The sequence below is a fragment of the Phyllostomus discolor genome, chromosome 1 (genome assembly GCF_004126475.2).
Source record: "Phyllostomus discolor isolate MPI-MPIP mPhyDis1 chromosome 1, mPhyDis1.pri.v3, whole genome shotgun sequence".
NCBI lineage: Eukaryota > Metazoa > Chordata > Mammalia > Chiroptera > Phyllostomidae > Phyllostomus > Phyllostomus discolor.
Window position 1 is genome coordinate 129,155,784 of NC_040903.2, and position 14,572 is coordinate 129,170,355.

The window sequence follows — 14,572 nt, forward strand, 5'->3', positions numbered from 1 at the left end:
AGGAAATGGCAGTAGGTGAGGGAACCAGGATGCCAACCGAGACAGGATGAGTCCAAACCCGGTGTGTTCACCCACTGTGCAAACTGCCTCCCCTTGAAGACTCCTAGGGACAAGTCCTCCAAAGGCTGGCTCTTACAACAATTCTACATGTTAGAGGGATCGTTCTTATTATTAGTCAAAATCTACATCCTTATGATTTCCTCACACAGTTCCTCTGGAGGACTAACATGATATTTCTCATGATGGTTTTTCTTTGATGTGTACCCTGTAATTCAACAGTGAGAATCCGATACTAGAATTTTCAGATTTTTAGAACTAGAAAAGTCTTTAGATATCATTCAGTCCAATCCCATTGTTTTACAGATGAGTAAACACCTCCAGAGAATTTGTCCACAGTAATTAGTGGCAATCCAGTGACCTAAAACAATGTAGCCATGAAGATTACATCACCTCCCCCAGAGAGCAGAAACTCCTTGCAAAGAAGCAGTGAGTTCAAAGAACAGAAGGAAAAATCAGATTTTGTGAATAACTGTACCATAACAAAGTATTTAGTTTATAAGTAACATAGTAAAAGAAAATGATTTTTTAAAATGCTACCTTTATTTTCAGTACCTTTTACACTTCTCTTCTAAATTAGGAAAAAGAACAATTGGATAAAAGAACTTAAGAGAATTTCACTTACCCAATTATCATGTGCTTTCTTCTCATGAGAAATAATCTGAAAAAGAAAATCATTACAATATTATTTATAACTACTTTTCTTATGTAAAAAACATTCACATCTACCACTATGATTCAGTATACAACTCACAGACCCAGAATAACTCAAGCATCTTTGGAAGTAACATTTTAAAGCAAATTTTCATATACATATGATCTACTCTACTATATTTTTAAACAAAATTGAATGTAAAAACAACTAAACTTTATGTCTAGTAAATTTCTATTTTATGCAATAATCAACTATAATATGAGTTGCTAATTAAGGAACCCTAGCTGGCTGAATATAAGACCCCAATGCTGACATACAAGGTAAAGCAGAAGTTGGTTTACAGTTGCAAGTATGCAAAACACATGGTTAAGCCCCAGCAGGTGTGGCTCAGTTGGTTGGGCATCATCCTGCAAATCTGAAAGGTCATCAGTCCGATTTCTGGTGGGGGCACATGCCTGGGATGCAGGTTTGGTCCCACCCCATTGGGGTGCATACAGAAGGTAGCCAATTGATGTTTCTCCATCACATCAATGTTTCTCTCCCTCCTCTTCTCCCTCCCTTCCCCTCTAAAGAAATAAAAGACAAAAATAAAATTTAAAAGAAAACACAGTTAATAAAGCTGTTGTAATAATCATAATATGCATGTCATTTTCCATACAAACAACTGCAAACCTACTTTTGCCGCACTGTGTATGTAGAAGACATGGCAACTTAAAGATCTCTTATCCCAGAATTTCTGGTTCTCTAGAAACACCCCACAACCACATGCAAAACCTCAAGAAAGGTGTACAACTAGTCAAGTAACTACATTCCTGCAACATAACAGATACCAATTCAAACAAATCAAAATTATTTTAAGTTATAAATACATACACACACATACCTGCCCTTGGTAAGAATGAATAGTTCTCTCCAGTTCTTCTTCAAGATCTTTGGTTCGTTTTCTACAGGGAAGAAATAATCATTCTACTATTAATATATACTAAGAAATGATAGAACACACTCTCTTTACTGAAAATATGAAAGCATCTAGAATGCTTTGTTTCATGTAAAAAAAAGTTCAGAACTCCATATGTTAATCACCTTTAAGAGATTCTAAAGTATAATTTTTCCTGATACTATTTTAAAATAAAGCTTTAAAAGTACTGCTACTTGGGTTTACCCAAACCAAAGGTCATGCAAAGATTTATATGCACATTGGTTCATTTTCATTTTTAAGAAGCATGATCTTCGAAGACTTACTCAGATGTCTGTAACCTTAATAGAATTCTAGGAAATTAATGACTTAGGCAAAATAAAATGTTAATTGTTACCTTATAAGACTAACAAGATAATTCATTCTTTCCAATAAACTCAAGCTTACACTTCCAAATATAAAATGAAGTATCACAACCATTTAGTATATTGCTGATAGACATACTGTCTTATTAACATTTCTTCCAAACTTTAACTGTGGCTCACTCTTCTTTCTGTGGCATAATTCTTGTATTCATTAATGCTGTATACATTCTTTCCCATTTGTACCAGAGAGAAAAGACTTTTAAATTAATGGCTACTCATAATTTCCTTGACATTAAAATAAAGTAGGATTGCCCATGTTCAAATACAACTAATTTGAGAGATTTAAAATCTCACATACTGCCCTGGCCGGGTGGCTCAGTTGGTTAGAACATCGTACCATACACCAAAAAGATTACAAGTTCAATCCTCAGTCAGGGCACATCCCAGGTTTGGGTTTGATCCCAGGTCAGGGTGTGCATGGAAGGCACCAATTGATGTCTCGAGGTCTGTCTGTCTGTCTCTCTCTTTCTGTCTCTCTCTCTCTTTCCTCTCTCTAAAATCAATAAACATCTTCAGTTGAGGATTAAAACAAACTTTAAAAAATAAAATAAAATCTCATATACTGAAAGAAAAAAAAATTTTTCTTTTTATAATTTCTGTATAGTTGCATAACAGCAAGACATTTAAATGAAAATAGGGAAACAAAACTACATTGTTTTATTTTTTATTGTTACTGCTATATTATTTTTTTTCTGGTATTGGGCTTTTGGATACTTTCCCCACCTCAAAAAGAAAGGGGTAACATATATTTAATACCTACCTATAGGTCTCCAGCTCTTCAGCTGCATGGCTGATCTTTTCATCTGCTTTAGAAAGTTTTTCCTCTTTCTCTAACCGGTAGTTTTCTTCTACTGTTAATTTCCTTAAAACAAAATGTTTCATTTCTTGACACTCTATGTCATAAAATAGTTAATTATATCTCTTTAATTATATTACAACTGGTTCTTTCCATAAAGCAATTTGCATAATCCCACTAAAAACATCACATAGGAGAAAAACAAAGTACTTGAGTAAATATTCTTAGCACAATACTTATTACAAACTCAAATTATAAAGTATCTTGTCTAATAACGGTACTACTAATAAAAAGTTTCAAGAGTTTTCTATAAGAATTCATCATAAAAATAACAGTATCATGGTAAATATTAATAAAAATTATTATGACTTTATTATTTATCAAGACTTCTTATATAAAGCAGCATTACACTTAGTCGGCAACTAATGAATTGTTTCAATAATTTTTAAGTTGGTTGTTAACTTGTAAAATAGTCTTCCAGGCCAGCTCACAAAAAAAAAACCCAAAGTAAATGAAAGTAGTAGTAGTTCTGCTTACTACTTCTAGTTTTTTTAATAGTAGTGTCTAACTTACTAAGCTATTAGTATGTGCCAGAAGCTGTTCTTGGACCTTTACACATATTATTTTATTTAATTATAACAACTATATTTGGTTACTACTAAAAAAAATGAAGCACAGAGAAACTAAATAACTGAACTAAGGCACAGAGCTAACAAGCCATGACTCCATTATACTACATTCTCAAGTTGCTTCACATACTATCATCAGTAACACTGGTCCCTCAAGAAATACTGAACATCACAGGAACACACATGTGGAGTCCTAACTATGGATGTCTCCCCTTCATGAACTTTGGGAATAAACATGATAAACAACTAAAGAATTCTACAAGGCAACTGTAAATGTTTTATATGCTACAAACTACATTACCTAATGCTTACTAAGAAACAACCCCCAGGTCAACTGTTTATTGGTGTTATAAGAGAAGTTACTGCCTTAGGAAAAGCATAAAAGTATTAACTGGTTTAGGGATGAAAGAAATGTGTTTTTATAGACTGCAAATTAAAAATGGCCAGAAATTCTTTGACACCCCTCTTCAGACATTGAGTCAGGATGGTGGTATAGGTAAACACAGCTTGCCTCCTCATAAATCATACTGTATGCAGGCAAATATTTTACTTTAACATTTTCTTAGTACTATCAACTTGGTATTGATTCAGAAGAACAACCAGCACCATAATTCATTGAATTTGAGTAGTGAATATTTTAATTTAAATGTAAGAATGGACTATAAAATATTTTGGAAATTCAAAGGCCCTGGCCTCTGTGGCTCAGTTGTAGCTCACCATCCCATGAACCAGAGTCATGATCTCGATTGCCAGTCAGGGCACATACCTGGGTTACAGGTTCAGTCCCTGTTCAGGGTGCATATGAGAAGCAACCAACCTATGCTTCTCTCTTGCATCAATGTTTCTCAGTCTCCATCTCTCTTCCCACCCCTTCCCCTCTCTCTAAAATCAATAAGCATGTTCTCAGGTGATGATCAAATAAAAAGCACTTCAAACTAATGAATGAATGAAATCACAATGTGAACAACACACTTACAGCTAGGACATTATTCAGCTTCTCATCCTTGCTCTGAGTATCAGAGAAATTTTTCCTTGAAATTTTAAACATTACTCCTTAAAATTCTACAATATGATCAATCCCATTTTTGCCCAAAAGACACACTTTTTTTGAGGTAGAAGAAGAAGTATTTCTTCTACCTCAAACAATCCCTTTTATGTTCAAAAGGCCCTGAGATACAAATGTGCTTAGCATGCTAAAGATCATCAAGAAGGCCAGTGTGGCTATAATATAGTGAGGGGAAAAGAAAATAAATAAGCTGAAATTAAAGAGGCAACCAGGGGCCAGAATTTATAGGTCATGATAAAGCTTTGGATTAAATTCTGAGTGTGATATGAAGGCCCCTGGAGGTTCTAAGCATGAGAGTAACAATACTCATTACTTGTTTTAGAATACTCATGCTGCTGAAATCAGAGCAGAAATTAAGAATATGAAAGGAGATACTACTCATGATGCTGCTGCAACAAACCAGATCCTAACGTATGATGGCTTGGATCAGAGCAGTATAGGAGGTGGTAAGAGTAATCAGATTCAGGCTAATCAGAATCAGATTCTATCAGATATTCTATCTGATAGAATTTGAAGAGAGTGTGAATATGGGATATAAAAAAGAGAAGTCAAGGATGGCTTGATTAGCTGCCATGAGCAACTCAGCAAATAATACTACCACTTACTGAGACAAGAAACAGTTTGCCAGGATAAATTTACACAGGGGAAAGGGATTAGTTTTACATATATCAGAGATGGAGTTAAAGGGTATAGTGCAATGATTATGATGTCCACCAAGATTGATGTCCTCCAAGCGGTCCCTGACCACTTGCAATATTAGGAAGTTTAATTAGCAATAATTTGCTGATTATCTATAAGAAGTTAAAAAGGATTTTGTGAACTAGTTTGCAAGGTCCAATATCATTTATGACATTTTCATCCTTGAAGAAGAAGTCTTTCAAGATCAAATAACTTTTGGAAAATAAATTGATGAACCCCAACTGATGTGGCTCAGTTGGTTGGCCATCATCCAGCAAATCAAAAAGTTGCCGGTTTGATTCCCAGTTGGGACACATGCCTGTGTTGAAGGCTCTGTCCCCTGAGGCGCATACAGAGTTCAACCAATCAAGGTTTCTCTCTCACGTGGCTGTTTCTCATCCTCTCTTCTCCCTCCCTTCCCCTCTCTCTAAAATAGAAATTTTTTAAAAAAATGAATTTATGAAATGTAACTCAATCATAAACTGAGAACTTTAGATAATCACATAAACTTTATATGCAACATTTTAAGCTATTTTACTTGCTATTCGATAGCAGTATCAACGTAAATTTTATTACCGATGAAGTATCATTTCATTTTCTTGATACAGTTCAGTCATGACTTTAAGTTTGTGCTGAAGCTTCTGATTCTCATTCTCAAGATGATCATTTTCTGGCTGCAAAGATGCCTGTTCAGTCTGGAGAGTTTTAATACACTCTACAGAAAAATTTTAAAAGTCACAATTAAAGGAGTAAATATTTTAATTTACATTATTAACATTTCAGAGACAAAAATAATAAATTATTGAACAATGGCATGGGGATTTCCTGAAAGGGGGGGGTACTGGGTAGAGGGGAGCAAAGGGGGAAAAGTTAGGACAACTGTAATACCATAATCAATAAAATATAATTAATAATAATAAATTATTAATAAACTAAATTTTTCCAACAGAAAACCTGTAAGTTACTTTAAAATTTATACCTGTTAACTTAAGCTTTAAACCACTGCCAAGAACACTCACTTTACAGACATTAACATTGGATATTACTTTTATTAAAACTGGATCATCCCTATTTAAAAAAACACAATAAACACTTAAATCTTCACTATATCTTTGTAGTTCTATTATAACTATTTTGTTTCAAATCTTCTGTACCTTAAAATAGCACTGTCAGTGATCACCAAATAGGGAAAGCAGTTTAGAAGAAAACTTTCACGTTATGAATAGAAAAAAATCAATTGTAGGAATTTCTCTTCCATGATCCATTTAAAAAGCAAGTTAGATTTGGAAGGAGGGTACAGGCATAGGCATAGTCTCCATATATTAGTTTTAAAATATACAGTTCACTTATTGTAGAAATTTTTGAAAATATAGGTAAGTAAAAAGAAAAGAAATCTATCCATAATCCCATATTCCAAGTTAATCATTATTGACATTTGAGTATGCCCCTTCATCTTTTTTGTATACAAATGGTTATAGTGAAATTCTTTCTTAAGATTTTATTTATTTTTAGAGAGAGGCAGAGGGAGGGAAAAAGAGGGAGATAAACATTAATTGCATAGCCCTAACTGTGGACCTAGCCTGCAAACCAGGCATGTGCCGTGACTGGGAATCAAACCCAGTGATCTTTTGGTTTGTAAGCCAGGGCTGAATCCACAGAGCCATACCAGCTAGGGCTCCTTTTTAAAAAAAAAAGAAAGAAGAAGAAGAAGAAGGATGTTAGTCATATCAACTATATCAAAAAAATAAATAAAAATGTTTCAATGAAAAAATTCTGTTCTATAGGTCTAATATCATTCCTGCATGTGCTAAGATATTATATACTTACATTAAAAAAGAAAACTATCGTAAACAGATCAGTAAAATATATCACTACTGAAGGTCAATTTTGCAATTAACAAAGAATGAAAATTTAGCAATTTTAACTTACTACTGTTTAATATCACAAATCATCCCACACATATAATACTGAAATAAGTATGGTCTTAACATGTTTTTTTAAATAATTTCATTATTTTAATTTCATATAAATATGGAGAAAACTGACAAGATATTACCAACTACAACAAAAAACTCAATTTTTTCACAAATAAGCTAATTTTTCACAAATAAGAAACAAAAGTTAAAAAAACATATCAAACTGGATTGTCTCATAATCAATTCAATGGTACCATTCTATATAAGGAGATGTATTTATTTAGAAAAACTTTATTTTTACCTGAGGATATGTTTACTGATTTTAGAAAAAGGGAAAAGAGAGAGAAACATCCGTGGAAAGAGAAACAATGATCTGTTGCCTCCTGTACCCACCCCAATCAGGGATTGAATCTACAACCTAGGTATGTACTTTGATAGGTAATCAAACCCCGCACCCTCTGGTTTACAGGATGATGCTCCAACCAACTGAACCACCCAGCCAGGGCTAGAAAAACTTTAAAAGTATGTAGATTACCTACCCGTAAGCTCTTCCTTTGTTTTATCTACTTCAGTTAATTGAGTATATATTTGGTTTCTTTCTCCTTCTAGGGTTTTTAAAGAAGCTTTTAACTTCGAAGAATGAGAGAAGGAAAAAAGCAACATTAATCAGTTACATGAAAATATCTCAATATACCATCTCAATTTCTGAAGCTCTGTTATCAATTTGATGAAATTATTCCCTAGAATGTACAAATTAACACAGCTTTCATCTTAGAAAGTTAGCAAGGTCATCAATAGTTGTGAATTTCAGAACAGGGATGGAGAAGATCAGTGATGGATCCTTAAACTGTGCTGTGGTTACTTTCACTGTTTACTTCCAACACATAAGTTTTGGTTAAAGTAGTCTTCAAATTACATTACCAAGCTTTTTCTCACAGATCAGTGAAGATTAGGATACCACTACTAGGATGGAAAAGAGAAGGGATAAACCAGAAGAAAATGAACCTAGTATTTACTTCTCGTACTAGACTATCAGGCAATAGAGACAGGAAAATACTGAGACCAGAGGAAGAAAAATGCTCCAAGAGAGAATTATGAAGAAAATAAACATTTTTAATACGTTCCTTACCCAAAAGAAACATGTACCTTTTGAAATGTTTGTTATGATAAATTGTAAAAATTAACAATATTTCTGAAATTATTATAAGAAAGAAATCAGTTGAAGATAATTCTGATCACTACTAAAACTTCTGGTCACTTATATAATAACTATAAAATGGACTTTTAAAATAGTTACTACAGTTATATGGGTTTAATCCACATTCTATTTCTTTATTTTTTTATGTTTATGCAGTAATACAAACCTTAGCAGCATGAATCAGTTTCTTCAAAGCTCCTTTTGGTTGATTATCTATTGTAAAAACAAAAATGTAACAATAAGTTAGGAAAGAAACTGCAATGCCACAAGAGATATTCAAATAATTTTATTAATTCACTCAACTAGAGCCTTATAATCCCTCTTCTTGCTACAATAATGAATTTGATATAAGGCATAATGGCCCCGAACCTGCTCCCAGAAAGTTAAACATTAAAAGCACTGGTAGAACCAGAACATCAATTAACAAGGTTCTTCACCATTAATTCCAAGAGCAGAATTACAACAAGGGTTCAGTATTCACCTAAATACAGTCCTACAGCCTTGATGATTCTTGGATTCCTTCACCATACAAAATATGAGGTAAATTATACTCCAAATTAAGATAACATTAAACGAGTATGACTTTTCTCATTAGAAAAAGAGTTATTTCTTATAAAATGAAGCAGAAGTGAAAAAAGTACGAACAGAACTGTATGCATTTACTTTGGAAATGTAATTATCCTCCAATGCACTAATGCTATCACCAAAAAAATTTTTTTAATCATACATTCTCCTTAAAAAATATGTTCATTATGCAGGAGTGAGGAGACAGAAAAGAGGACACAGAAGTCAGGAGAACTATCAATAGTGTAACTAGGTGAAAGATATACAAGACCTCTCTGCACTCTTTTGCAACTTCCTATGAATCTATAATTATATCAAAATCCAAAATAACAATTTAAGTCAAAAGAATTAGCTGAGAATACAGTGGGTAGCTGTAGTGAACCTAACTTCTTCCTGAGTTTACAGACTGAAAACCCTAGCAATAACAATTTGGGCTGGCCATGAATAAAGTACTATAGCCATCTGAAATCTAAATAAAGCACAAAAATGTATCCTAAGGTATTCATTTACATAACACTCATTTTTCAAACTACTCACCCAACATTTGATTAGCTTACAGTATAGGAGAAAACAGGCATTGAAATGATTATGAAACCATGTGAAAACTGCTGTAATGGCAATACATACAATACAATATGTAAAAAGAACAGAGAGGAAGGAAGCTGTAGATCTGTTGCGAGGAGTTGGAGAAAGATTTAGTGAAAAGGCAGTATTCTAGCAGAAGGTTAAAATAAATATAAGGGAAGGTGAGAAAGGGACAGAGTATTAGAGAAGGATAGACAAGAGGAACCAAAGCACAAGTGTATAAAGAACATGGTGCACAGGGGTAACTACAAGGAAGTACAAGAGCTAGTCATCATTTCTAGAAAGAGGATATGTCATTTAATACCTAAGAGTGCACCATTTTCTGAATCACTCTTCACTTCCAATTCCAAGTTATCAGCCGTTAAGTCTTCTCCAAGAACAGCAGCCCAATTTTGCATCTTTAGCAAGCGTTCAGTCAGAGACTTGACATTTAGCAAAAGGAGAAAAAAAAGAAAGTGTGATGCTTCATGCTAATGGTTTACAATTTCTGAATGCATACTTAAGAGTTTAAAAATCAATGCACATAAATAACAGTACACAAGCTTTTCATTCTCTCTCTGGTATTACATATATAATATGTAATTTTGCCATGCATACTGCGCACATCCATGTTTTTAGCCCAAACTTTCAAGAAAAAATTCTTCCATTTAAAAATTTTTTAAAGATTTTGTTTATTTATTTTTAGAGAGGGGAAGGGAAGGAGAAAGAGAGGAACAGAAACATCAATGTGTGGTTGCCTCTTGTGCACCCCCTACTGGGGACCTGGCTCAAAACCCAGGTATGTACCATGACTGGGAATCAAACCAGCAACCCTTTGGTTCAGAGGCCGGCACTCAATCCACTAAGCCACACCAACCAGGGCAATAATTGTTTTAATTTTTTAATTCAATGATTTATTTATTTATATTTAGAAACAAAACCAAACAATTATATTCCAGGGTATTATTTTGCATACAGATAACATTATTGCTTTCTAGAGTTATACTTTTAATACATAAGCATAAATTAAAGAATTAAAAACATTTATATAGATAGAAAATTAGTACTGCTCATGTACAATGTGCATCCTTATTTTTCACTCAAAAATTTGGGCAAAAATGTGCACATTTTACATGGCAAACTACAGTATATACAGGGTCTGGCACAAATAACCCCCCCTTTTTACTATAAAATCTGAAGCATGTAATTCTGTAACATAACAATATCATACTCAAGCACACCATATGACATTTTAGGTGAAATGTTCAAATTAAAACTATAAGTTATTACACCCATATTATTATATTACAAGCACACTGAAGCAGGTGTTGCTTCTGTGGGACACTGTATTTTGTCATCCCTGCTGACAAAAAGGAGCATTTGGCAGTAAGGATGGTAATACTGGTACAAATTGGAATGTACGCCAAAAAAAAGGACACATTCTCAAAGTGGCCAAATGATGAAAATAAAAACTGCTAAAAGAAAAATGTTCAAATTTCAGAATTAGTATAAAATTCTAGTTGATGCAGTCACTAAAACCTGAAGGGCTATTTACCTTGATCTGCTTTTCTTTATCACACAGAACTTGTTTTGCATATTCTTCAGAGTCTTCAAATGTTACTTTCTGTTTATTAAGTTCACTCATTTGTTCTTTCCATTCTTCGGCTTCTTGTAAAAGCTAAAATTCAAACACCAAAAAAGGGAAAGCTCATATATCTTATCATGCTTATTTATGTATTTAAATTTATCCTACCCAAAAGAGACACAAAAGGAGATGCTCGTGTGCTATGTAGGAAAAACCTTTTCTTGCCCCTAGCAGGGGGGTCACTCATCGCATACACAGAAGATTTATAAATCCAAGTTGAAGAGTCCCTATACAATACAAACCTGTTTCTGGCTTTCCTGAAGTTGGGAATTTTCACTCAAAGCATCTTTTATAGCTATCTTAAGTCGTTCTTCATTCATTTGAAATATTTTGAAGGTTGTTTTGGCCTAAGTAAAATAAAACACACCAAGTTTGTAACAATTAGATTAACACAATAGTTCTGTTTTACACACCTTCCCTAAAACATGGAATTTAACTCAAAAACATGCCAATATTAACAGAAGAGGCAGCATAGCATAGTAGAAGAAAAGGATGGCCTAGAATCAGGATCTAGTCATGGCTCTGACACTAACTTGCCGGTGTGACTTTGGATCTTGATTTAACCTCTTGTACCCTTCTATGTACTAGTAGAAAATTTAGTTAACTTTTTTATCTGTCTCTCTCTTACCAGAAACTCCAAGAGGGCTATTCTGTCTATTTTGTTTAGCGATGTTAAGTACCAATCACCTTCAATCACCTTCAACAGTGACCAGTACATAGCAATAGACCAGTAAATACTTGTCTGATAAAAAAATGAACTTTCTGGAATACATTGTATAAATATATTTTTTTCTCAAATTATAATATTATATCTTATTCTTGAATCAAAATAGTAAAAGTAAAATGATTCTCAAAAGCAACAAACCTATTAAGACTCTACAACTTACTTCAGCTACTTGTGATTTGAGTGATTTTGATTCATCTTCTAAGGACTGTATCCTTTTTGAAATATCCACCATCTGAAAAGACAGCATCAATCAATATTTACTAAACTCCTCTAGTTTCCAAGATGCCATATACATTAGAAATATTGTTAACTTAACGAGTTTTCCTCAAAAAGCTAAGGGCTCAAATTAAGAAACCTACTCAGCCATTTGCTCAAAGGGATTTTACATGGAAGTTACAAAATAGTATTTCATCTCATCTTTAATATTTCATGATATTTATGTTATATAGGCTCTACAAAAGTCCACTAACATCATATCTTACTTACTAAATAATCTCACACACATCAAGATATTCCTTAAGAGAGATTTTAAAATAGGATGACAAATAAAGTTACAATGTTCTTAACATACCTCGAGTGGTAAAATAAAATCCACCATATGATTATTCAAATTAAATTATTTGGGTGAGTTACTTCCATAGTGCATATAGAAAACTTCTATAAAAATATGCAAGGCCCTGGTTGGCATGGCTCAGTGGATTGAGTGCCGGCCTACGGATGCAAGGATCATAGGTTCAATTCCTGGTCAAGGCACATGCCTGGGTTGTGGGCCAGATCCCGGCTGGGGGTGTGTGAGAGGCAACCATCAGTGTTTCTCTCCCTCTCTTTCTTCCCCCCTCTCTAAAAATGAGTAAGTAAAATTTTTTTTAAAAACTGTGCAAGAAACTCAACATGATAATGGTAACCTCTAGCAAATGAAAAAGAGAGGGGGAAACGTTTTTCAGTGGATTCAAAACTTTTAACTCTCGCCCTGGCTGTCATAGCTCAGTGGATTGAGTGTGGGCCTGTGAACTAAAGGGTCGCCAGTTTGATTCACAGTCAGGGTACATGCCTGGGTTGCAGGCCAGGTCCCCAGTACCTGCTCAAGAGGCAACCACACATTGATGTTTCTCTCCCTCTCTTTCTCCTTTTCTTCCCCTCTGTCTAAAAATTAATAAATAAAATCTTTAAAAAAATTTTAACCCTCCACTTTATAGCCTTCTATATTCTTTAAACTTTTTACTGTATGTGCAACAAAACACTTTAAACCAGTGATTTTCTACTGGTGTGATGTAAGAATTTTTACAACATGCAATATCTGACTATTTATTCAGGGGCACTGACCTCTTTTTCCTTGTATTGTCATACAAAAAAATTACAACAGCCAATACAACAATAGCTGTCTGGTGTGAATGAATGAAAATTATACATATTTTTTTGTCAGATCAGCAAAATATATGGGGTTTTTTTTTTAGTATGCCACAGAATTTTTGTAATTAATTTACATGTGCCATGAGAGGAAAGAGATTGAAAATTGCTGCTTTAAATGATATCGTAATTTTTTAAAATGCAATAACTTTCTTTTACCTACAATCTTCTCAAACACAGAAGCCTTACCAGTTCATCTTGTTCAGAATGTTTAGATTTCTCATCCTTTAACTCTTTTTCTAGAAAGAGTATTTCATCCTCAAATTCAGATTTGGAACTGTTCAGCTTTTCACAGATTGCCTGAAAGAGGAATCCAACTTTATAAGACACACCTAGGAAATTTTGGTTAGGGTAAATCAGTTAAGTATAATAAAACATATATTGTAAGTTAAGTAAGTTTAGTTTACATATTTGTTCATTTTATAACATTGAAATAATTGCAATTCTAGCAGGGGTCAGCAAACTTTTTCTATAAAGAGTCAGAAAATGAGTATTTTAGGCTTGCAGGCCATGCAGTCTCTGTTCCATCTATTCAACTCCATGTATGTAGTGAGAAAGCAAAGACAGTATGTAAATGAATGAGCATGGCTGTGTTCCAATCAAGCTTTACTTACAAAAACAGGTGGAAAGCCCACAGTCTAGTTTGCCAACCTCTGCTCTAAAGCAATATAAAAGCAAAAATGAGGAAAAAATCCAATTTAATAAAATTAAAGACATAATAAAATTCAAAAACCAATCAAAATTATTTCATAATAATCTACACTGAATCAAGACATATTTTCTGTGACCTTTTGAATATAAAATGATTAGTTATTGGATTATTCCAATTGGATATTCAATATTATAATAAACATACCTCTGATATTTGTGATCCTTCAACAAACTTGTTAAAAAAATAAACCAAAAATTTAAAGAATTTAATGTAGGACAAAATAAAAGTAGAACAAGTACATACTACATTATAGTAGTTAAAAAACTTATTTATATATATTTCCCCAACTTTGAGCATTTCATATGTGAATTCTCTTACTTGAATCAAAATTACTATATCGGTTTTGATTTCATCTACAGGTTCAACCATCAAAGTTTTTAAGTTGCATATTAGTTTATATTCAATTGTACTTACCAATCTTGAAAATAAACATTTCAAAAAATTACTAAAACTAAAGGAAAACCTCTAAGATTTTTATTTTAAAGTAAAAATTGAGTTGCTCTTACTGTTAGCTTAAGTAAATTCAGTATCATGAGAATAAATTTGTGTTTTACTTTATCCACAACTTCACCAAGCTTGAGTAAATGCCTTCACCCTCCATTTTTTGCTCTTCTTTT

The 14,572-nt window shown here is 33.3% G+C and overlaps 1 protein-coding gene across 1 annotated transcript in view; it reads right to left on the reverse strand.

The window, feature by feature from the left end:
* MIA2 (MIA SH3 domain ER export factor 2) overlaps window positions 1-14,572 on the reverse strand; it is a 115,906-nt gene that overhangs the window by 44,089 nt on the left and 57,245 nt on the right. The window contains 12 exon segments of the mRNA XM_036028925.1: window positions 683-718; window positions 1,596-1,656; window positions 2,814-2,915; window positions 5,799-5,937; window positions 7,678-7,768; window positions 8,503-8,549; window positions 9,790-9,907; window positions 11,020-11,142; window positions 11,352-11,456; window positions 11,997-12,068; window positions 13,433-13,543; window positions 14,100-14,126. Coding sequence (XP_035884818.1) covers window positions 683-718; window positions 1,596-1,656; window positions 2,814-2,915; window positions 5,799-5,937; window positions 7,678-7,768; window positions 8,503-8,549; window positions 9,790-9,907; window positions 11,020-11,142; window positions 11,352-11,456; window positions 11,997-12,068; window positions 13,433-13,543; window positions 14,100-14,126 — 1,032 coding nt within the window.